General features: G+C 40.5%; 3 protein-coding genes across 4 annotated transcripts in view; 1 reads left to right on the top strand and 2 right to left on the bottom strand.

Moving 5' to 3' along the window:
- LOC111345250 (co-chaperone protein HGH1 homolog) lies at positions 1-2,473 on the bottom strand. Its single transcript, XM_022952532.2, has 3 exons — positions 1,789-2,473; positions 1,011-1,201; positions 1-633 (listed from the first exon to the last, which is right to left on the bottom strand). The coding sequence occupies exons 1-3, from the start codon at positions 2,438-2,440 to the stop codon at positions 394-396; spliced, it is 1,083 nt and encodes a 360-aa protein (XP_022808267.1). The 5' UTR covers positions 2,441-2,473; the 3' UTR covers positions 1-393.
- Positions 2,474-2,531: 58 nt separating this feature from the next.
- On the top strand, positions 2,532-12,779 carry LOC111344350 (uncharacterized). 2 transcript variants are annotated; one of them, XM_022951578.2, is made up of 14 exons: positions 2,532-2,690; positions 3,085-3,354; positions 4,365-4,534; positions 5,281-5,454; positions 6,125-6,450; positions 6,891-7,170; positions 7,757-7,980; positions 8,506-8,774; positions 9,105-9,175; positions 9,556-9,605; positions 9,846-10,208; positions 10,509-10,782; positions 11,284-11,560; positions 12,002-12,779. In XM_022951578.2, the coding sequence occupies exons 2-14, from the start codon at positions 3,176-3,178 to the stop codon at positions 12,063-12,065; spliced, it is 2,721 nt and encodes a 906-aa protein (XP_022807313.1). In that variant the 5' UTR covers positions 2,532-2,690; positions 3,085-3,175; the 3' UTR covers positions 12,066-12,779. The 2 variants fall into 2 exon arrangements, with proteins under 2 accessions (XP_022807313.1, XP_022807321.1); XM_022951586.2 differs by having other exon boundaries at positions 2,534-2,690; positions 3,105-3,354.
- Positions 12,545-24,113, bottom strand: part of LOC111344365 (calcineurin-binding protein cabin-1) — a 35,011-nt gene continuing 23,442 nt past the window's right edge. Inside the window, exons 40-56 of the mRNA XM_022951597.2 lie at positions 23,861-23,972; positions 23,453-23,505; positions 23,286-23,340; positions 22,144-22,197; positions 21,619-21,819; positions 21,178-21,267; positions 20,628-20,805; positions 18,522-19,591; positions 18,048-18,161; positions 17,533-17,567; positions 17,057-17,185; positions 16,844-16,886; positions 16,688-16,744; positions 16,144-16,227; positions 15,976-16,026; positions 14,451-14,558; positions 12,545-14,246 (exon numbers count right to left, since the gene is read on the bottom strand). Of these exons, the coding sequence (XP_022807332.2) occupies positions 13,674-14,246; positions 14,451-14,558; positions 15,976-16,026; positions 16,144-16,227; positions 16,688-16,744; positions 16,844-16,886; positions 17,057-17,185; positions 17,533-17,567; positions 18,048-18,161; positions 18,522-19,591; positions 20,628-20,805; positions 21,178-21,267; positions 21,619-21,819; positions 22,144-22,197; positions 23,286-23,340; positions 23,453-23,505; positions 23,861-23,972 (3,007 nt within the window). The 3' untranslated portion in view covers positions 12,545-13,673. The remainder of the gene's footprint in view (positions 14,247-14,450; positions 14,559-15,975; positions 16,027-16,143; positions 16,228-16,687; positions 16,745-16,843; positions 16,887-17,056; positions 17,186-17,532; positions 17,568-18,047; positions 18,162-18,521; positions 19,592-20,627; positions 20,806-21,177; positions 21,268-21,618; positions 21,820-22,143; positions 22,198-23,285; positions 23,341-23,452; positions 23,506-23,860; positions 23,973-24,113) is intronic.

The following is a 24,113-nucleotide window of genomic DNA, read 5'->3' as shown; positions in this document are numbered from 1 at the left end:
GAGAGTAAAAAATCTTGGCTTATATTAGATGTTTCATACTTGAGTAGATCTATATTAAAATCATCCATGATATAAATATCCTTGTTATCTGACACCATTTTTTCTATTGTCTTACAACAGAATGTGTAGAGTTTCCTGACAACTCATACTTGTTACTCAACTTACACTCCACACTAAAACTGTGTCAAAAGCTAAGAGATGTCAAATTTATTATGTTTTTGTAACCAGTTGATAACCGTTGCTACCTCTCTATCTCTAAAACCTCATAGGCTGTGGGTTATTTCGAAACAGAAGAGGAGATTTATCATACAACAAGCTAAGAGTATATCCCCACTTAAATTTGCAATCAGCAAGTCTTGTTTTTCTTTTTCAACTAATGATGTATCATCCATGTTATAAATTTTCTACATTTGTTTGTGGTTCTTCATCAAACTTTTTCTTGACCTCCTCTGGAATCTGCACTTGTTTTAGATCCTGCATGGATGGTTCTGGTTCATCTGCTATTAAAACTTGAATCACATTTTCACACGACTTCTTTGCTTTTTCATCTACTTCCCAATTAAATAACTCCTTCAGAATAACATACACATTAAACTTCCTCAGCACCTCCCTGCCATGTTTCGTGGAACACAGCTGAAAAAAAAATCAACAAAACACATTGAAATGAGGTTTCTGGTGATTTGGGGGCAAATAAAGCAAACAAACCTAGTAAGAACACATTGAGCACTGCAACATAACTTTAGATATAAGAAAGGGTGTAAATTAGAGAACAACTTTAAGAAGGAAAATTTATTGTTTTGTGCTACTGAAACCAGCATATTAGAGAATGCAATTTTTTTGAGCTTGCCATTTGACCCCATAGCACTAGTCCCCAATTCAGTGACTTTCTCTGAATACTATAGTTAGATGTCAAAATGTTTTTCTTATCACCATAGCCATCAAAAGGCTTGCAGCTTGGAGTGCCACCCAAACTTTGTTTTCAACCATAAAAAGTAAAAACACTGACAGACCTGAAGTAAGGCTTCCAATAACATGTTCCTGATGTCTGGATCACATTCTCTCTCTTTGTTATCATCCATGTACTGGAGGTCAGGGGGGAGTTTCTCCATCTCATCTTCAGAAAACTCTTCTGGTCCTGTCAAGGGGAGTAGCAGGTGTGGTAGGATGTCCACAGCATCACTTAATAACCACTGATGGCTCCCTGGTAACAATATACAATCAACATAATACCTAACTAACAATAGATTATTTTTATCAATTCTCCTATCAATTGTAGGAGATTCAAAGTAGACAAAAAATCTTGCACCAACTCATTCCTAAGATCTCATTGGTGATTCGCCTTACCGTCTGACATACAATGCTTGTGATGTTATCTTGGAGAATTTGGTGTTAAATCAACTAGCAATCCCTAATTTATGTTTTCTTTATTCTCATCACCTGTCTACTTGATGTTGCATTGACATTCTAGGAAAAATTCTGTGTTGGTCATTCATAGCAGTTTAAGGGTTGAACACTGATTTTCAAAAGTTTTAGTTTGATAGGGAGTAGGAGAGATAAATCAAAATCAGTTATGTCAGGTCTACGACAAACCTCTTGGTTTTTGAACAGGACTGAGGCTAAGGATAACCTTGTTATGATACAGATGTTGCTGCTTTTCAAATGTAAATTACTTTGTTGTCATGCTAACTAGATACTGGTCTCTATCAAAACAAGGTCACCTTTAGCCTCACTCCAAATCAAAGGCTTGTAACCAAGTATACAACTGTAAAATGGCCTATTGAAACTTACTTGTCTCAAAGCAGCAATTTTTTAGTACAGCTACGATTCCTCTTCTCTTTACAAGAGAAGCACTGTAGGTTGTGAATGGCAAAAGGCGCTGAATGACACAGCGATCCCTGTCCAAAATATAGTCTCGTGATTCTTGTAATTGCGTCAAATTCGATAGAAAAGTGGCAAGATAGTTTAGTTCAGCAGAGGGATTAAACTTCTCTTTGCACAAAATTTCTACAATATTGTAAAAACTGCATTCTTCCGACATGTTCGTAACCTTAAGAACCTCACGACATCCACTTTCTGTTCTTGTTACATTGGACAAAATCATGGCCACTTTGTCGGCGTGTTGACTACTTTTTTTGAGAGCATAGCTCAAAAAGGGCTCAATTATGTTAAATTTGAGGAGTTTATCCGAGATGGCGAGTTCTGCGGACAAATTCACGATCGTCGAGAAGGCATCTCTAGAAATGTTTGAGTTCGAATCTCTCGTCAGTTCCAAAAGGGATCTCAAGTATTCTTCGTTTTGGTTCAGGAAGTTCTTTCCACTATCAGAACCAGAGAGTCCTAAAATATAATCCAGAGCCAACGATTTCACGTCTCCACGAGCATTAAGCGAGAGAAAAGGCAATAGTTCTTTTACGGCTTTTTGGTCAATCTGATCCGCCATGTTGGACTACCGAGGAGATCTGGGAAAAGGACCGGTATTCTAGTTCCAGGTCTTCTCAGAACTTCCCGCGTTTTTTTTTCTTTGGATTCGACTCCACTCGATCGAGTGAACTGTTTTGGTCGATTGCCTTATTACAGAACTGCGTGATAGGAATAATTTCTACGCGAGTACTTAGCGTGGATGAAATTATACGTGCAAACTGATTAAGAGATTTCATGACTTTCGACAATTCGGGGTTAGTGGATTTAAGGTAAACATTACTTTGCAGTAAATGGTTTGAACCCGGGGGTAACATGTGAAGGTGTAGTCTGATCGTCCGGGTGAGTGTAGTCCTGAGAAGGACTGTTGTCGGTGGTAGTGACTGACGTTTCGACAACCTGTGCGGAAGTCATCATCAGAGTCAAGTGAATGACTACTGACAAAAATCATTCACTTGACTCTGATGATGACTTCCGCACAGGTTGTCGAAACGTCAGTCACTACCACCGACAACAGTCCTTCTCAGGACTACACTCACCCGGACGATCAGACTACACCTTCACAAACATTACTTTATTTGCATATTTTACGATTGAATAATCGCCGCCTTATTAAAGTCGACACCTTTGATTTCCTTCTATTCTCTTCCATCGTGAAATCATCAGCATCTCTGGCTGTTCTGCAGGCCTCCGGTACAAGGTTGAATTCATTGGAACTTGAAAAGGTTTGGATCGAAGTGATTAATTCCAAGGTATCATGTTTAAATCCAAGAGGCTTAAGCGCCAGGCAACTATTGTGATCGAGCATAAGTTGGCCGAAACCAAAAGACTGGAAGAAGATTCCGATAGAGAGAAAAACTGGAAGCGATGGGGCCCTTATTTATCAGAGAGGCAATGGGGAACAGTGAGGGAAGATTATTCATTCGATGGAGCCTGGTAAGAATTTTATCGAGATAAGCTTGCATGTGATCGATGTCAAAGTGACACGCAAATAGTCACAAGGCTTAATTAACAGCAGTTTCTGTACTCGTTAAGGAATTAAGACTGTGGATATAGTCATATGTTATGAGTTATCTGTGTATTGTGTTAATTTCATTACTTGACAAATCCATCTCAACCAGGTTTTTGAATATAAAGCTTTGCACCCACCCTATTGTGATGGTAATATTTTTATAAATAACAGTGAATTTGAATTGTATAATCATGAACAAAGTTTTAAGCCACCGTTCACCAACGATTTAAGGTGAAAGGAAACATCATTCGTTTTCTTTGTTTCACACTCCTGAATATTTTGCTCACAGAAAAAAATGCAATGCATTTATTTTAGGTGTCACTTTCATGTTTACCTTAATGCAAGCTTACCATCTTTAAGGTTGAATGCACCAGCTCTGAGCATTAACAGACAGACAATTAAAAAGGACCGATTTTTGTCTGGGAGTGAGTTGTTCAAATTTTAACCATCTGACTCCCAAGATCTGGTCGTTAATTCTCCCCACTAGCTGCTTCATATTTCCTTCTGGGTATGTTACAGGAATTTAGTATTAGATGAAGATAACTTCTACCCAATAAGGTTTGAGTATTCTTATTACCTGTTTGCTGGATAATGTATGGATATTCCAGGGAGAATTGACATGTTAATCATGTCTGGGATTAAAGGGTTAAGCTTTGTGAATGTTTCACAGTTAGAACTCTTGCAATGTTTCCATTCCTTTTGGAAAAAAATTGTATGACCTTTTCTGGCCAATTTTCCCCACAAAAATCTGTTGTATTTCAACCACCATCACCAGAATACCCTCATCTTTGTTTCTTGCTCTGTATTAAAAGTTTCATGGTGTGAAGGAAGTTTAGAAACCAATTTGCAAAGCATAGCTAGTTCAGAACAGGGGAAATAAGACACAGGCATTAATTGGGTTTTTGTTTTTAACCAAAAAAAAATTGTATTTCAGCTGGGACTACTTTTCTCATGACCATGCACGGTCTCGCGTCTATCGCTGGGGTGAAGATGGCCTTCTGGGAATAACCGACAGACAGTGTAGACTGTGTTTTGGTTTGGCTTTGTGGAATGAAAAGGATCCTATTCTCAAAGAAAGGCTTTTTGGCTTGACAGGAACCGAAGGTCAGTTGAACAGTGGAATCTTTACTTCATGAATTCAAAGCGTTGAAAACATTTCTTTAAGAAAAAATGTAGGGTACCGGAGGATTCAGACGTCAGCAGTCAATGGTACACAGCTTAGTGTGTCTGTATTCATACATGAAGCTCAATAATTCAGTGTTAAACTGATATTCTGAAAAGGAAAAGCACCCATTCAAATATGATGCCGGTGCTGACTAAAAACTCTTCTTTCTTGTCAAAAGTAGTAACAAGGAAATGTAAAAGTGGAACATAAAACACAATAAACCTCAATCCCTTCGGTAGAAAAATGGGCTTGCCATCTGCAATGACTGGCTGATGTTTCAAGAAATTGCAGCATGACTGTCCCCTTCATGATCCAAGATCACAAATCAGATGTAAAAGAAGACAGCTATAGTGCTTTGAACTTGAAACCTTGATTTTGGAGGAAAATAAGTTTCTAAGGCTGTTTAATCGGGTTATGATTATTAATGCTTTGACCCCTTAAGAGTGACTAGCATCTTATTTCTTCACACAATATCACCCCTGAATCACACATTAACAACAAAAGAAACTTGTGATTGTTAAACAAATTCTCTCTATCAGCAGCTTAGGAAATGTATGGAGTAGAGTTTGGGGAATATGTATAATATCTTTGCTCTAACAAGCTTTGCTTATTTTGGGGCAGGGTATAATCAATTAAAGAAGGCCACATACTGATGACCTTATCTTACATTACCCATATTTCCTAGGTAACCATGGGGAAGATGTGAAGGAGTGCTATTACTATCTTGACTCCACTCCAACTCATTCGTACATGAAGGCTCTGTATAAATACCCACAGAATGAGTATCCCTATGGTTGGATCGTTGATGAAAATCGAAACAGATCACGGCAAGAACCAGAGTTTGAGCTCACTGACACTGGTAAGGGAATAACAATCTGAAATGATGAAATAACAATTTGGGTTGTCTAGTGTCAAAATTCCAGTGTATTGTCATAGTCAGGAAATTGCCTCTGCATGTTTCACATGCACTTATCATTTCAGTAATTTGACTTGTTTTGTTTTCATCTGTCACCCAGGCCATACTTGATTGATACTTTGCTCAGACACACCAAAGGATGCATTAAAACACTAGAAGCCAAAATACTAGCAAATAAAATAATAGTGGAATTCATTGGTCTAACATAAAATTATAACAATTTGACTTTTTTTTCATTGCTTGTATTTTTCCTCATCCCTATGGGGCTTAATTGGTAAAATACTATGTAATTGCAAAATATCTGCTCATAAATTATTATATGTTAAACTGTCAAATAATATGAAGGAATCTAATCATCAAATGGAGGTGATCCCTCAGTATTACTTAGTAGATATCACTAGGTGGATCAAAAAGTACTTGCTACAAGCCAGTGTCAGACAAACCTAAGAAGGACATCTCTCTCTAATGAACTCACAATGTGGTTTCATTTGCAATGCTTAACAAGATTATTTGGGTTGTTGAACTCTATCTGAATGTCTTGTTCACACTTTACAAATAGCTTCTAACAATACAGTGGATCAGTTTTATTTGAATTTGTCTAAATTTTGTCAAGGTGTATTTAATGAAAGTCGCTACTGGGACATAACCGCAGAATATGCAAAGAACACACCCAATGACATCCTCATCGAAATAACTGTAGCAAACCGAGGCCCAGACACAGCACGAATTCACATTTTACCAACATTGTGGTTCAGGAACACATGGATCTGGGGTTGCAAACATGAAGGATGCACACGGAAGGCAAATATGAAACAAACTGCTCCCAACTCAGTGGCATGCTCCCATGAAACCTTGGGAAAGTACACGTTTGTTTTTGATGTGAATCCTGAAAATGAGATTCCAGAACTGCTCTTCACTGAGAATGAAACAAACACAACGGTAAGTTCACCAATTCATTTCTAACCATGCTGATTGTTATTTAGGCATAAGCCCAATGGTAGAGCTGGAAGTAGGGGTATTTTAAGGCCTAACTGAGTTTCAAATATGCAAGAAAGAAGGTCACCCCTTCCTGAAGAAGTATTCCCTGACTACAGTTATCCCATCAGTGAAGGTAACAGGTACAACCCAGGGTAACAGGAGCACTTTATTACTCTGGAGCAAATTAGTGTTCTAAGAATTGAGGGGTCTCCTGGAATAAAACTCTTAGTCAATTAGAAACTTGCATTGGATCAGAGTAGGGTTTTTTTTTTTAAGTCCACCTTATAATTTAACTTGAAGTGTAATTCCTTTACTTATACCCCCTGGGTGGAAAGAGGCACAGTGAGAATTGTTTTTATCAAACAGAAGGATTGACTTACCATTTTTTACCCAATTTACAGAGTCTGTTTAATGTAGAAAACTATACAACCTTCACAAAGGATGCCTTTCACCGTTACATCATTAATGGCGAGAAAGATGCTGTAAACCCAAAGAAAAAAGGCACAAAAGTAGCTCCTTATTACGTTCTTGTTGTTCCTGCTGATGAGGAACGTGTCATAAGATGCCGTCTCATGGCTGACGAGGAGATTGTAACAGATCCATTTGCTGAAAGGAATTTTGGAGCCGTGATGCAAAAGCGAATCAAAGAAGCAGACGAGTTTTATAATATCGCAATACCTGGTGAGTGTTTCTGGCGGGGAGGGGGATAATTTACATTTCATTAGTCTTTGGAGATAGCCAGGTTGAGGGGGGGTTGGGTTTCTACGAAAATACCGGTAAATGTCCGGTAGGTGAAAAGTCTCGAGGTTGATCAGGGCTCAGTTGTAGTAAAGGTGAATGACGCTATTCAACGGATAAATCGCTATTCAGCGGATATGTGATAGTAAAACGCACTGCGCTATTAACTGGATAGAGTTTTCTCCAGCGGATAGCGTTATGCAACATTTGAACAACCGGGGCCAGACTTACAGGAGCATCCTGAGAAGAACCATGAAAAACCTTTTGCTATTCTCAGTGGTTCTCTTCGAGATCAGTTTTTGAAATCTTTCATTGGTAACCTTTCAACGATCCTTACAAACCTGTTTAGTTTTGGTTGTGATCTTATTTCCCACAGTGTTAACCGTAGAATTAGCTAGGGGAAGTTTTTGTGAATCCTCTTTCTAGAAGTTTCACTATCGTACTCAATTTAGCACCAAAGCCTACTTACTCTGTGGTACATAGATTCAGGCTTCGAATCTTTTACTTCTGACACTTTGTCATTTATTAGATGGTTTAACTGAGGAGGAAACCCAAGTATCTCGACAGTCGTATGCTGGTCTGCTGTGGAGCAAACAGTTTTACCATTACATCATCCAAGACTGGTTGAAAGGAGACCCCGAAACGCCGGCTCCACCCAGGGAAAGACTCAAAGGAAGGAATTCAGAGGCAGAATGGGCACAGTTGTTCAATAGAGATGTTGTTTCCATGCCGGACAAGTGGGAGTATCCTTGGGTGGGTAGAACAATTAGCAATCCTTTTTTTCCAGTTGAACGTTGCGCCTTGAGATAGCACCATCGGAGGCCAGAGGACAACTATTCGGGTCGGGACGGGACGGGACGGGACAGAACACAGTTACGTTAGGATTAAGTGGAAATCGGTGCGACGATTTTGGCTTCACATTTTCCTGAGTCAAGTCTTTTTCCCACCAATGAAATACTACGTATTTTGATTGCAGGTAGCGGCTATGAATGAAAGTGTGCTCTATCCAAAAAGTCTGGATGTGGTTGTTAATAAATCGGCTTCCGCGCGATTTTCTTTGCTCAACATGATGTCGTACTGCTTACTTTGCGTTTTGATTCGCTCACAAGCTAGAGGTGAAGAACCTTGGTTCAATCCTCAACAGTGACTTATACAAAAAAGACGTCCTCGTGAAAATTAAGACTATTCGAAACACTTTTTCTTTAGGAAACCAAATGCCAGTAGATCCTTAACGTAACTGTTGTTTGTGATTGCTAAATTCAAACATTTCTCTTTCAGTATGCTACATGGGACCTGGCATTCCACATGCTGGCGTTTAGCAAAATCGATCCACAGTTTGCCAAAGACCAGTTGCTGTTGTTCCTCCGGGAGTGGTACATGGCCCCCAACGGTCAGCTCCCAGCTTATGAATTTGCCCTGGGGGATGTGAACCCCCCGGTTCATGCACTTGCATGCCTTATGGTTTATAAGATGACAGGCCGCAAAGGAGCGAGGGACGACGAATATTTAGCGCGATGTTTCCAGAAACTTCTTATTAACTTCACGTGGTAAGAGAACATTACTTTGAACTAGCTGCATCCTTAAAATTCACCGCATGTAGAGAGAAAATTCATTCCACGCGATTGGAGCTGCTGTACTTGTCAACTTTGTGTAATAACTTAAAGTTTACATAGGTGGCGGGAAAGGGGTGATGGGAGAGGGGGGAGGGGGAGGGGGAGAGTGTGGTACTTCTGATCAAAGTATTGTCACTCTGCAGAGACCGGAATTTCATTTTGACTGGGTCCTTTTGTGAAGTACCGGTAGATCGTTATTTTGGTGTGAGCTAATTTTTTTTTCCTGTTGTCGTTGAATGTTTTCTCTTGGTTACTTGATTTTAGGTGGGTGAATAGAAAAGATCCTTCAGGCAAGAATATATTTGGCGGTGGTTTCCTTGGACTTGATAACATTGGTGAGCAATCTTGACCTATGCGGACTCGTGAATGCGTTTTAAGCACCAACTGTTAACTCCACTTAATAGACGCTTTAGATTTCTGAAAATAGTAGTCTAGAAAATTTATTTCATCATTATAGACCACTTTCATAAATGGCTGCTGGATTAATACTCTTTTGTTTAAATTTAAGTTAGCTCTTTTGGCCTCGCTTGAGATAAGGTATTCTTTTGAATTTGTACTGGAGAACGAGGCCAGAAGGGCTAATTTGAATTTAAACAAAAGAATATTAATCCGGCAGCCATTTATGAAAGTGGTCTATACCATCAGAAGTAACGAAAATATCCTCTCTTTCCACCTTGTTATTAACGAAAATTTTCGTCTTGCAATTTTTTTGTAGGAATATTTGATCGATCGAAGGATTTGCCTATTCACGCAAATCTCTTGCAGGTACGGAATTTTGTTTTCATGTCTTTAATTAAGGTCCGTTTCATTTTGTTTGTAGGCCCCTACTATCTTCGTGAGCGGGTGAACTTTGTATAAAATGACGGTTTGAAGACTCTCACTTTTGCATTGCCCAGGAAAAGCTTCTTTATCATAAGCGCTGATAATTTTATCTGTAGTTTCATTTTTTTTTAATTTACTGCTGGCAATTTCTATTAAAACGGTTTCCCTTGTCCTCATCCCAAGGCTGACGGCACTGCATGGATGGCTTTCTACTGTGTAATAATGTTGAACATCGCGCTGGATCTCTCAATGAAAGATGACACCTACGAGGACATGGCATCTAAGTTTTTTGAACATTTCACGCAAATTTCAGACGCAATAAATGAAATGTCTGACGGTGTTGGCTTATGGGATCCAGTCGATGGATTTTATTACGATCATCTCACTTCCGAGACGTGTTCTTTACCATTACGCGTGCGCAGTATGGTCGGCCTCGTTCCTTTGATGGCATGCCTTGTGCTTGATGACGAATACATGGAAAAACTTCCCGGATTCAGAAAGCGACTCGAGTGGTTCATGAAGAACCGACCAGATCTTGCTTCTCAGGTTAGTGACCCACTAGACTCAGAGAAGTGAATCAGTACGCCAGGAAAGAAGAAGAAAAAAAAAATCGGTCTCATCAACCTTGTTCTTTTACCACCTAATGAAAAGAAAAGGCAAAATCAAGTAACCTATCATAAGGCCTTTTTTGAGGCTCGTTTTCCCACCCACCGTCGGAAAAGACCAAGAAAAATTAAAAGGACATAAAGAAAACCAAAGTGGTGCGAAATTTCAAGTTAACTGTTTTGCGGTGCTCGGCAACTCCAGAGTCTTGAAACACTTTTCGCAATGTTTTTTTTTTTGCAGGTGTCTTACATGGATGGGGATGGCGAGAGCCAATATCACCATTTACTTGCTATACCCACCAAGGATCAGCTGTTCCGTGTACTAACCTACATGTTAGACGAAGATGAATTCCTGTCCCCTTATGGTATCCGCTCCCTGTCCAAGTTTCACGAGAAGAACCCCTTTAAATTAGAACTAAGCGGCGAGGTTTACAGCGTGCAGTATGTGCCGGGAGAATCGGACACATTCATGTTTGGCGGGAACAGCAACTGGCGAGGACCCATCTGGGTCTGCAGTAAGTACTGAGTCAACGTATGCCCAACACCACTCTAGTGAAATTGTTACTTGTCGAATAGGCCTGACATCAAGAAAGTTACTAACAGGCGGCTTAAGGTGATTCCTTGGCACTGCACTTCCCATCCCGTTCTGCGCATTTTCGCGCCTAAATGCCTAAAATTAGTGACAGCTTCTTTCACTAAAGAATTGCCTTAAATCTCTGTATGCCAATCGTCAAGCGCGCATGGAGGATCTTGTACATCTCTCTTTTTTAGTAAATTTGTAAATAATTTACCATGACGTCAAGGCGATGAAAGGATGGAACAATATACCTCTATCCAAGTTATCGCGATTTATGGGAATCAGTTTTTGACTAGACGCAAAAATTCAAACTACTAAAGCACTCTGTCAGTTGTAAGACCACTACCATTCAAAGCATAACTAATAACGATCTTATTGTGCCGAAGAAGAGAGTCCACTTCTGATTTTCTCCCCTGGTACAACTTCCCTTGTTTTCCAGTGAACTATCTCCTCATCGAGGCTCTGGAACGGTATGATTATTTCTATGGTGACAAATTCATGATCGAGTGCCCCACTCGGTCGGGAAACCTGATGCGCTTGCGTGATGTGGCCCTTGAGCTCTGCCGGCGTGTTGTGTCTCTGTTTTTGCCAAATGAACAAGGACGGCGGCCGTGTCATGGTGAGGACGACAGGTACACCTATGATGTGTATTGGAATAATCTGGTGCTGTTCTACGAGTACTTTCATCCTGAGACGGGACGAGGATGCGGAGCTAGGTAAGTCGTCAGTGAAATTAAGGGTGCTTTGTTAAGATGTCCAGACTGGGAATGCCAGTCTTAACTTTAGCTAAAAAGTTTCACGTTCATTCATGGCGCCGCCGGAGTAAATCACTCTTTCAAGAACGCTTAGGAGACTGAGGGGAGTTCAGGTTTGTACTCTCGCATAAAAGGGCAGGTTGTAGTTTCTCTACAACACTCGGAAATTGCAGCGCAAACGCAGAGAATATTTACTCCTAGTCAGTATTAAGCGAATGCCGCAAAACGTCATGAGCACGTCATTTGTGAGTAATGTCGTCATTGGAAGATCGAGAGAATTCAAATGTTATGGCTTAAGAAACTGGTTTACACCTTAAATTTCCCAACCTTAGTTACTCTAACCATGCCAAACCTATGTTTGCATATTCTTTTGTTCAAAACGTTAAATTTTGTTCTCCACAGTCATCAAACAGGATGGACGGCTCTGGTCAGTCGATTATTGGAGAAGCTGGCCAAAAACCGTTGACTGTCAAGAGCTTGTAACTCACGTTTCTTTACGTCGAAGAGAAGCAAAGAACATCTTTGTGTATCTGTTTGTCCGTTTGCCATGAGTTTTAGTAAAGCAAGCCTCCTCAGTGGACACTGCACGGATGTAGATGTAGTTATTTTGATAAGATTTAAACGGAAGCAGCGAGGGAGATATCGTAGTTCATATTTAACTTTAAAACGCACCTATTCGAAAAGTTGTCTTTCTACACATCGGTGGTGGGAGGATTTTCTTAATAGGAAAACTGCGTTATAAATTGCGGTGTTTTTAAATAAAAATGCACAAGACCGGGAAACCTGGCTTGAGAGTTTAGAAGAAGTTGTTTTCAAATGTTACATGGAAAAAAAAAAAAAAAAAAAAAAAAAAAAGGATGACGACCAGAGACAATGGTTTCTTTGGTGCGGTTTTACAGTTTTCCAGCTAGTCAATTGAATTTCAAGAATAAGAACTTCGAACAATTTTGAAACTCATTAATTGCTTTATTTAAGTTAGGAGGTGTAAAAGTACATAAGTGTTGTTATAAATAGGTAGGTAGATAGGTATGTTGCAGTTTGAATGAATTTTTCGAGACTTTTTGTATCTTTTTTTTGTAATATTACTAAACCCTAGCAACGAGAGATGTCATATTTTGTAAACGGGCATTTACGTTTCTATCAAAGAGAAATACACATATTTCAGTTGAAAACCATACAAGTATGTGCCGTGCAGAAATGAAGGTATTAATGCAGTGTAACCCGGATTTCTCAACATTTCATTTATGTCGAAATTTTCCTTTCCTTTCCTTTTTGTTGAAAAAGAGTTGTCTCCCCTAGAATTCTTCCAAGGGATAAAATGCAAATATTCTTGGATATCTCTTCTCTCTCTATTTCGAAAACCCGTCGGTTGTCTAAGAAGAAATCTTTATCCCCCACAGGGCCGTAGTTAGCATGAGGCAAGAAGAAGCAATTGCCTCGTCTTGATTTTGCCCAAGATTGACTTTTGTGAAAAAAAATCCACGGAAAATGCTTAAAAGAGCATTTCTGAGCCTCCAGATTTCAAAGTTTTCTGGGGTGCATGCCCCCAGACCCCTTTGTGGCTCGCGCCTTCGGCGCTCGAAACTTGCCTCGTCTTGTTCTGAAGTCGGCTACGGCCCCGCCCAAAGCCCCCGCCCCAAGCCCCCGCCCCAAGGATATTTGCTTACTGTTATTCCTCTTCCTCCCAAACTTTGAATTAAGGCAAAGGAGAAAAACAATTCAGAACTTAATCACGAGGTCTTCTAGATGGAACAACCACGGGTTGCTTTGTTTGCATCTAATAAGCCAATATGATAATTTGAAGTTGTATGTTGTTTTGAGTTTAGAATCTGAACGAGAAAAGTAGACTTTCTACCGAAGTAGGTTCTGTGTGTTTTACTGACCAGGAGCTTCGCAGGATGTGCACTGGGTTTTAGCCACGTACTTCCTTTGGCAATGGCGCTGTTTTCATAAGATTTTTTCAGACTATCATTTTTCATTACTAGCAATGTGGACGTACTTTATCATAACAAGATGGCATCTTGTTGCACCAGACAGTGTACACTTTCATACAATCGATACATGTGCGCGATCGCTAGGTGCTTGATGAAACATCACTACCCTCGGTGATATCAGCACCCCCCAGATTAATAGGTGCTGCTGGAGTGTCAGCTTGCCCAGGAAAATCAGTAGTCCGGGGGGCGTCTGATACACTAGTGTTAGTATCCTTTGATGTAATACTGTCCGCAGTAGCTGAGTTTGAATCTTTTTCATTTGGCGCTCCATTTTTTTCATTTTTAGTCTCAAGAGCTACGCTATCAGAGTCTTTTTGCGCGACCTCCGTGATCGGAGCCTCAGATGATGGTCTCACGTCGACTATCATCGGAACGTCCTCGGAACGAGTCTGTGTATCATTTGTCATTTTTCCCTCGTGAGCAAAACCTGCAGGAAAATCTGACAGGACAGTTTTGGAAACTTGAGTAGGATCTCCGATTGGTGAAGTTAATGAAGTGTTACTTTCTTTGTTTTGTGGTATCGGAGGTGACAGGGTTTGTTCTAAAGCAGTCGGCACAACATCGGTGTCGGAGCCCGAAGTTTGATCGTTACCGGTGTCAGTTCCCGACGATCCTTTCGTTTGTTGTGAAACTGACGTATTGTTGGAGGAAGTCTGGTAAAAAAAAAAAGATATGCCAAATTAAGAGGATGCCTGGTCAAGTGAGCAGTTTGCTTTTAAGCCTATGTTGCTGGATACCAACGAATATTTCGTTAGGTTTCTACGGAATGTTGGTTTTTTCGGAAAACCGCAGAATCCTTAGAGTGTCAGTGAAAAACACGCCGTCTAAAAGGAAAGCACGCTAAGGAACTAGATTACCTGAGGTTTGACGTGCTGTTGACAGTACTTCAAAGCCTGATCCAAAAGAGACGTTGGGGAATCTGAGAGTGTGTCCTGGCCAAGTTTAAGCGACTCTCCTGAAACCGACTGAGGTCAAGAAAATAGGTGCGTCAGTTTTACTAATAGAATCTTGGGTGGGAGCCACTCAATTTAACCAGGGGCGTTTTGTTTAGATCGGCACGCGCAAGCAAGGAGTCACGCACGCTCGACTTCTTCCTCCCACGCATGTTTTCTCTCTCTTGCGCTTATTAAGTTCTTGCTAGCACTTGCCACGCGGGCTAAAAAATTGTACCAACGATGCTGTACATTTCAGGCTATCTAACGAAGAGATAATAACCTCTTTGAGCCGACTTGCATATAGAGATGAGCATGCTCCTATTGTTTGAGATTATTATACAGCCGGCAGCGCACGTGGCCAATATGAAGTGAAACCTGTGTTCTGGTTTGCTACCCGAGCGAGCAAGATGAACCCGCAACTTGCCCGCTCGGGATCGCCTCCCTTGATCCTGCGCAAGAAAAAGATTGCACGAAGCGGACTCACAAAGTTCGTAAATTTTGGACAATGACGGCGATGAAGTCACCAAAAAGCGACGAACAAGGAAAACATTAAATAGCACAGACACAGTCCAATTTCTTTTCCGGCTCTCGAAATGACCAAGTCATTCTTGACTCTTATTGTATCAAAAAATGTTTTACTGTATAATAAATCCTTTATTGATCAAGCGTGTTCCGTTAAGATGGCTGGATCTTTCTGCCTCGTCCTTTTTTGGGGGGGAGGGGGAAGGGGAAATTTTATGAACTTCGACTTCGTTTCGGCCCGTAAAATAAAAAATTAATAAAATACTACTACTACTACTACTAATAATAATAATAATAATAGTAATAATAATAATAATAATAATAATAATAATAATAATAATAATATAAACTCGGCCGATATCTAGCCATCCTCACGCTTGGTCGATAACACTCTCCCTGCACAAGGAGAAGCACTGATTCTCAAAATAGGCACTGGGAAAATTTTTGTTATTTTTGAACAAGAAAATACGGGGAAATGTAGCAGTTGCCTTGAGAATCACTTAAGTAGTTAGACTAGAAAAGTTTTTCTTCTCAAATTGAGCGCAACAGCATTAGAATAAATACAAAAAGAACAGTCTGCCGCAAGGGCAAGAACAAATATCTGAGATTTATGAGAAGAGTGACAGATAGTGGAGGCGTGGAAAGCTCGATATCAATAACACAGGATGGATGTGACTTGTTGACCTTTCACTCCTTGATCTGAAAGCTGATCAGTTCTCATCCCTAACGACCGGCCAAAAATTACTCTACTGGCAAGTTCCGAAAATTGCCGATATATCCCACAATTTCACCTAATTAATGATTCTCTCAATTCTATTTTTGATCTGATTAATGGTAGATTGAAATTGTAAAAGACAATATGGATACTGATCTCCCTTAGGAATGCAGGGGTTCACAAGACACTGCAGAGTCGGAAGCAACTCACTTGGGAAGCCGTGAACATCTCAAAGGCCTGTGTTAATAAACCCTCTGTCGCCTACGAAAAGCAAACAATATAAATCAGCGGAGACATAATTTCGTGCAAAAGTAGTCAAGACTAATGGGAAAAAGCGGCACAAAGATTGTTAGTCACACAGGAAACTGAACTTCGTACCTTGACATAGGCCTCGTATCTTTGTCCAGTTTTCCAGCACTCGTGTGCATCCATAACCAGTTGAGAAAGAAAGGAGACCTCCACCTTCAAGAACAGAAATCACCAGGGCAAAAAATGATATAAGTGCTGGGAAGTTTTTTTTGACGTTCTGGCCGATGAAAACTAGGAAAGAAACTTACTAAGAGTGAATTACAATTAGGACGCGAGGTACTAAAGCAAAATATCGAAAGAAACACAACAAGGGCTCACAAGCAAGCGCTAAAGAACAGAGATTCCTTTAAAATTTTTCTCCTCTGCTTCCGAGAGGAAGTTCTCACAAGGATAGCGAACCTCTAAATGCTCTCTTTTAGCGATATCAATATGGTGCACAAGAAAGAATCAGGCTTAAAGACATGTCACCGATATTGGCCTCCTTATTCTTAGGTAATCCGTTTAGAAACCGTCATTACCGAAATCCTTGGAGAATAAGAAATAGTCAAAACGTATTGCAAATGTTTCTTTGGTGGACAACTCTCGGTAGGTGTTCTCAATCCACACCTCTTACCTTAGGGTCCTGCTTGGAAACTCTCGCTTTCATTATATCCAAAGAATATTCAAACGCCTGTAAAGCAAACTCAAGATATAAAAATTTCACCAACAGATAAGAAACGAATGCATAGGACATCTTTAATCCAGTACAATGAACTGGAATATTTCTCACCTTCCTGGCCAAGTAGTTCCTCTCGTTGTCCCTCAAGTATTTCCTGTCCAAAGTAAAAAAGACAAACGATGTCCGGATTAGCCAAGCTGAAAAACGCCATCCACAGGACATCTTTTGGTAGCTTCTTAGACGAAATTTACGACCAAAAAAATTGAGATGCGAGTGTGGACGCGCGGATGACGCGCGTGTTAATCCACAGTTTCCGCGACTTACTTGCCCGCCTCCGGTGTTCGATAGAGAAGAGCCTGAATAAGTAATAACGTGTCCCACTCGTTTAACTCACGGAGAACTTCCAGCAACAAAGCTACTGACTTGTAGGTGTGTGTGCAAAAAGATCCCGGCCTGCAGTAAAATGTCAGTGGTTAGATTGAAAAGAACTAACATCCAGGAGACCAAAAGATTCATTAAGGTGAGGAGGTAAAGAGATAGGTCTCCGGACTAACACCAATGATAATTTGCATGGGAGATATAACTGAGTAATAAATAAATATCTGTACGTGAACAAGAGTCATTCGAATCAAATATCTTGGTCGTTTCCTTTCCTACAGTTCTCCAACTGTTCTATGGAAGAAGAGTTCTACGCTCGAATACAAGCAACCTTCCCTATTTTGGTGCTCTACTAATCCTTCACATTTACCCTTTGGATTCTTTTGGACCCTCATATTTCAAAAAGTGACTTTTTTCATCACCTGTCTATATCTTCTTCTGGAATTCTCCAAAAGGCCTATAAAACAAACAAAAAAAGTCGTTAAAATATTTTAAGAATCAACGTGTCATCGACCTGTGAATTTTTTTTTTTTAACTGCCACCTGGCTCGCTCTGTACCGCCGTGTGAGCTTACTTTAGAAGAGTGATAGCCCAGGAACGAGAGTTGGCGCACAAGCTTTTATGGGTTTATTTTGTGGAGACGCTTAACACTCTTGGCCTTAAAATATCTGAGGAACACAAAAACATTAGTAAATGACTGGATATTTAGGAGCTTTCAAGATGACATGTATACGACTACGAATACGACTTAATGTCTGCAATTTTCACAAATAAATAAAATAATTATAAAACAAAAAAACAAAAAAGTTTATGATTCCTTTTGAATTGAAAATAAGTGTCTCCTAGAGTAAAACCCTCCACTACAAATTGCTAGTAGCTTCACTTTAATGAATGTTCTCGATAAATTGCTGGACGAAAAGCAATTTAAACTCCTTACCGAGAACAGGTTTGTCTTGCTTTTCCCGTTGAAAAGTCCTTGATGCGGGAAGGGAAACGTCTTGTCCTGTCTTGTATTGCTGCCTAACAGTAAATCACGGCATGCTCTGGTGTCCTACCAGGAACACAACGAATATTTTAATAAAACGTAACTGCATTCCAGTAATGACCCCAAAACCATAAAGAGATATAGAGAAAGTAGTACACTCGTAAGGCCGTAGCCCGACTTAGATCGAAAGAAAATGACAAATTGTTCCATGGCGATGGCGTGACATGTAACAACAGAGAATGAAAAGTATTCGCGTTATCTTATGTTCAGGGGAACAGTAAAAAACACATCAGGCGATGGTGTGACTCCTATTAACAAAAGCGGACATATTACGGCGTCTTTTTTATGTTCAGGAAAGAAGCGCTAAACCTTCGTCAGCTGACGGCGTGACTTTCCAAAAAAGACCAAGAGAAAATATTGCGTTACCTTATGCTCAGAAGAATAGTAGTAAACATACGCCAGGCGATAGCGCGACTTGTGATGCTGAGGAAACCGCCGAAGACAATATTCAAGAGCAAGAATACAGAGATCCATTAGTTCTCTCTTCTTTGCCTGCTGTTCCTCTGTCAATGGCGCTTTTGTGTTCTCCATCGGTGTCACGTTAGAAGCAGAAACTGCAGCAGAGTCAGTAGTCGGTGTCATATCAGCATCAGGAGGCGTGGGTGTCACAGGGTCACCAGGTGATGCTGATAAAAGTGCACTAGTATTTTCCGTCATTTTAACATTTTCTGCACCATGAGTGGGAATATCGTCTGTCTCCATCTTTTCTGGTTTAGTGTCGACCTCAGTAGTTTCATTCGAAATACTCTCTTTACCTGTTGTGATTTCCTTATCTTCGAAATTCACAATGGACTTATCTGCTTCTTGTTTATTCTGGTCATCAGAGATTTCCACCAGCTTCTCGGGACTCTTCACATTTTCTTCTTCATCCTTGGGTTTGTTTTCCGAGCACGTGACCGTTTCCTGCTCCCCAGAATACTCAACTTCCATACCCATTTCCCCTAAACCTTCCAAAGCATTAAATAATTTACAAGTTTTTCCATCACTAATTGCATCTAAGCCTTTAGAAGACAGCTCAGTATTTTCGGAACTTTCCATTTCTTCCTTACCTTGGGCACATTGATCAGAACGCTTGGTTTCCAAACCCTCGCGCTGCTCATTAGAACTAACTACCGAAGGGGTCTGGGAACTATCCGCAGTCTCCTCTGCAGTTGTAAAACTGCTCGGTACAGCACTCAAGTCAACTTCCATCGGCGCGGGCTCCCTTTGCGAACCTGGCACACCTTTGATTGTTAAGTCTGTAGAGGGTTCCGGGGCGGAAACCCCCCTGGCGACGATTTTATGTTCTTCTGCAATGTTACCCTCTGTTTGGGGCGAATTGAGGTCTTCACTTGGTTGGGGCTCAGGAGAAACTACAGAATTGGTTCCACCACTTTCCTCAGAGGACTTTGGCTCGCTTCGCTTTGTGTCCTCAAAAACGCTGCTTGACAAAGATTCTACGACACAACAACAAAAGAGATTAGAGACAAAAAACTAATAAGGATTAATCAAAAAGAGAAGCAGTGAATTGCTCAGAAACGCAAAGGTATTCGTAACGTTCAGCTACCTAGTTCAAATAGCGCCCCTGAAACTGCGAAACGTGATTTTGTCAGAAGCTGCTGGGGCCCAACGTTAGGAGTATTGGAAGGATTCTTAACGATAGAGGGGTGAGGGGGAAGGAAGGTCCTCTACCAACACCTTACTTGGAATTTGGGGACATTCAAAAACATTTCCATATCATAACTTATTAACGTTTCTTTCGTGCGAAAGACGGGTCACGCGCATTCTAGATCTGGCTTCCCCTAACCACACCCTCAGTTTTTTAATTATTATGCTATAAATTGAAAGGCCTTGTTGTGCCATCCTGCCAAGATTAAAAATTAAGGTTAAATCTTAAAGTATTGGTCCTCATACTCAGTCTCTGTAGCACTAGTCTGTAGCACTAGTCAACGAAGAGCATGTCGACTCCTTTGAAAAAGGAGGCTAATCGATCACAAGAAAAACCCCAAGGATTTCATCAGGTTTGCCCGACCGTTCGCCGGTACTCATTTAAACCCTTAGCTGGAGTGAGGCATTGTCATAGTCTGATGCCCTGCTCCCAAAACCACCACTTGGATTTGCCTGTGTCCCTTAATTGTAAAATATAGAACTTGTCTCGGGACTGTGCTAAAAACTGTTGACCAAAATAGTTCACACAATGACCTCATTTTAATGGGAAATAAGCAGGTTGTTGCTCCGTGTTTCCTGAGCCCCTTGACATTTTTTTTGGAGTTATCTGTCAGCTCTACGTTAATGCTCGTTTCATCAAAGAAACGACTATTTTCTCGTCGCACTGTTTCAAATATTTCATTTACTACATGAAAGCCGATTTTCTCGAAGTAGGATCAGCGCAAATCCAGATTTTACTGCCAAAGGATACTCCCATTCAAAGCTTCCAGGCTCAAACGATTCCTCCCAAAGCTTTGTTTCAGATTGTGTGTGCATAACACAAACCTGCTGTAGTGGACTCGGTCCTGTAGACGTTCCCCGGTCCGATATCAGTGTCAAACTCCGCGTGATAGAAGGGTCCCCTAGAAGCTCGCTCAAGATGATCTTCAAGGACACTAACGTCCACATCCGGGAACTTGTCACAGAGAAGTTTAAGAACTGACACATGGATGCGGAAATAAATCTGAAATATTTTAAAGGATAACGAACTAGAGGCTTGGTTGTAATCTCCCCATGATAAAAACTAATATCCCCATGATAAAAACTAATCTCCCCATGATAAAAACTAATCTCCCTATGATAAAAACTAATCTCCCCATGATAAAAGCTACATTATTCGGTTACTAAAAGTTTTGTTAATCATACTTGATGTCAAATGATTCCAGCACTATCTTCCCTCCCTCCTTACCCAGCAGGTTGTCAGGGAGCGATTTGATTTCCACACAAATATAGGCCTTGTCAACGGAGACAATGCGGGAGGAAAATTACCTATCCCTAAACAAAACATTGTTAGCTCCTTTTCAGGATTTTAAATGAGGGACAGCAAATTTCCTACCTCCAAAGCTTCCAAGAGGTGCTCTGGTGGGGAATAATAGTGAATTTTCTTCGGATAATTAGCGATGTCATCATCTAGATATTTCGCACTCTAAATGGAGGAAACAAAAAGTTTTCAGGGAGACAAACTTCGCCAAACTGAACGCATTCCGCAACGTTGATTGATACTATATATCATGTACCAATATCCTCTCACATAATTTACATGAAAATGTATAGCACCAGATGGGAGAATCACGAAGCAGATCAGTCTTGGGCTTAGCTATGGTAATGAAAAATACACTGTGCCAGTTTCTTTCGACATAACGCCTTCGCTTTTGACAGCTTCAACACGGCACCACAGGACACAAAGAAATTCCGGTCAACGAACAACTAGGCCCAGCTGCTTTTCAAATCTGACCGGTTCGTGTAGATGGAGAAATACTATTCAAACATTACTTACCTTTTGATAGTGTTCCAGATAAACACTTGGAGGTCTGTTGAGTTTTTCTGTGATCTTTCCTAAGATGTAGTGATGAAGCCAGGGTTCGCCGTCCTCAATGCCGAGGGCAGACGTGAAGCAGGTCTCAGATAATAACAACGTTTCGTCACGTCGCTTTATCAACGACGCACGGTTGTCGGGGGTCATTTCGTCTTTATCAAACTTATAAAAAAAAAAAAACATACCTTCCGGTTAGCTACAAAATCAATACCACTTCTAACATTCATTACCAAAAGTTCGTATTGTATTTCCAGATACAAAATGTTAGAAAAGGTTTTGATAAGGCTGTTTCATGCATGTGACGTTCGACAATTTGAGTCCACTGTCAACAGTATAGCGGCGAGACTTTTTAAAACCAAAACTTCTTACACGTACGTCGACAACACTCTTATCAACACAGGTATGAACTAATGTCATCACAAAATCGAGTTACTAGCATTGCAGGTTTGAATGTCAAACAATAAACTCTTAAAAAATTGCACGCACCTGGTTTAACTGCCTGGAAGCATGAGAATACAACATGTAACAAAGTGTTCCATACTGCAGAACGAACAGAACAGGAAAAATTAGCACAAGATTGTCACAAGTTATTGTAATGCATCAACTGGTCACAAAAATGCTCCTGTTTTCTGATGCCGGTGTCAGGCACAGAGGAGGTCTGATAATCAGGTAAACCTTTTAACCTTTAACCCTTTAACCTTTAACCCTTAGGAGTGACTAGCATCTTACGTATCCTCACAGTATCGGTGCTGAATGAAACATTAGGGCCCTGAGAATAACGCAAATGATCGCCAGCTTTAGAACCTCTTGACTGTTAAACAACTTCTACTTTTCAGTAGAGGTAGAAAGCAGTGTGGCGAATGTGTATTCTCATGTTAGGGTAAAAAGGGTCACTTTGGTTTTAGCAACTGAGTTGACAACGCGAATTGGCCATCGTAAAGAGATTCATTCTGATGAAAGGCTTACACTCAAAACATCAGCTTCAGAATCTCTATACGGTGGCTAATTAACAACTACTCACCTCAGTGTCGGTTGTTAGTGGTGGATATTTACCGAGCCGCCAACCGGCTCGTTAAATATCCACTAAAAACCGACACTGAGGTGAATAGTTGTTTTGGTGTATACTAAAACAGTGAGGCAATATACACCACCGTCGTTAATTTGAGTGATTTCTTCGCTTGTCACGGATGCAAACCGGGACGCCATTTTTTCCCGAGTTGCTCGGAGGTAAATAGCAAAGGATATTGGGAGTTTGACTAGCCAATCAGAGCGCGCCTTCAACGCTACCCACTGTTTTAGTATATACTAATTTACATTATGAAGGCAGTTGAAAAAGCCAAATTATCTTGTAATGCCCCCCCCCCCCTTCAACGCAGCAACACGGTTTCGCTAGAAACTTATTCCCCTCTATTCATCTTTTGTGAAGGGTTAAAGACGCTAACATCGAAAATGCATGATTCTCCCCGGAAGAAGAAGGAGCTCAAACAAGTAATACAAGGAATTATTGATAATGATAATTTATTGGGAAAAATTCCATCCTTGTGCGAAGTTATAAACGTTGATTTGAACTTCTGCAGTTTACAAGAAATTACAAAATTCAAGGCTATGGTATAAAATGCTCAACTAACCTCTTCCCACAGGCTGCTGTTTGATCCGTCAATCTCTAACGCTCTCTTAAAACACCTGAACGGAAAGGTACACAGGAGATTAATCCGCAGTGATTAACATTACAAATCAAATATCAAGCTATCAGTAAGGATGTTGACTGTGGATAAATTTATAAAGCAGGACTTACCTGAGAGCTGAGACAGCGAGCTTTTGTATCGGTCCTTCACTTTTAGGTTCGCACTGAAAAATCAGGCACATGACTTAAAAAAAGTGTTATGTTTGCGACCTCTGCTAACATATGAGAATAATTTTTCCACTGAATATCGATAGTAACATCGCATTGTATTGGGTTTGACTAACTAAGATCTGCGATTGAACTTGAAAGCGCGCAGCACTTTATCGGCCAATCAGATGCAAGATTAACACCAGTCCTACTTACGTCACTCGCACTTTCCCGCGCTTATGGCCGGATGGCGCTCTGTGATATTTTCCTTTGTTTTGGTTGGATGTTGTAAAATAATGTGGGTTTTTCTTTCACCATGCTCAATTGAAAAGCGCACTAAAGCTTCAATGAACAGCAGGATTGACAATTTACCGCGTTTAACTTGTTTTCCAGTCTCCTTTTACGAGCGAGAGCCATAGCGGCCCACGTGTCAGCTCTGTCAGGTTGGACACACACATCGTGCATGTAGAACTTGAGGGCTTTGCTAGAGAACAAAAGTGATGATAGTTTGACATCCACAAGAATTTTTATCGTCATTTTCAGCAAGCATCTTTAGTTGTCAGAGAGCCTAATCTACAAAAGTGAAAATTCTTTTTGTTTCATTTCATATTCCAGCTGACTTTAA

This window comes from Stylophora pistillata, chromosome 13 (assembly GCF_964205215.1).
Source record: "Stylophora pistillata chromosome 13, jaStyPist1.2, whole genome shotgun sequence".
Classification (NCBI taxonomy): domain Eukaryota; kingdom Metazoa; phylum Cnidaria; class Anthozoa; order Scleractinia; family Pocilloporidae; genus Stylophora; species Stylophora pistillata.
This window is presented reverse-complemented; position numbering and strand designations above follow the sequence as displayed.

Bases quoted from the DNA above. Each gene is read 5' to 3' on its own strand.
- LOC111345250 (XM_022952532.2), bottom strand. From the start codon at position 2,440: ATGGCGGATCAGATTGACCAAAAAGCCGTAAAAGAACTATTGCCTTTT. The intron at 1,202-1,788 runs GTAAGTTTCAAT...TATTGTTACCAG, and splicing joins AAATTGCTGCTTTGAGACAA to GGAGCCATCAGTGGTTATTA. The intron at 634-1,010 runs GTCTGTCAGTGT...TTTTTTTTTCAG, and splicing joins TATTGGAAGCCTTACTTCAG to CTGTGTTCCACGAAACATGG.
- LOC111344350 (XM_022951578.2), top strand. From the start codon at position 3,176: ATGTTTAAATCCAAGAGGCTTAAGCGCCAGGCAACTATTGTGATCGAG. The intron at 3,355-4,364 runs GTAAGAATTTTA...ATTGTATTTCAG, and splicing joins TATTCATTCGATGGAGCCTG to CTGGGACTACTTTTCTCATG. The intron at 6,451-6,890 runs GTAAGTTCACCA...CCCAATTTACAG, and splicing joins AGAATGAAACAAACACAACG to AGTCTGTTTAATGTAGAAAA.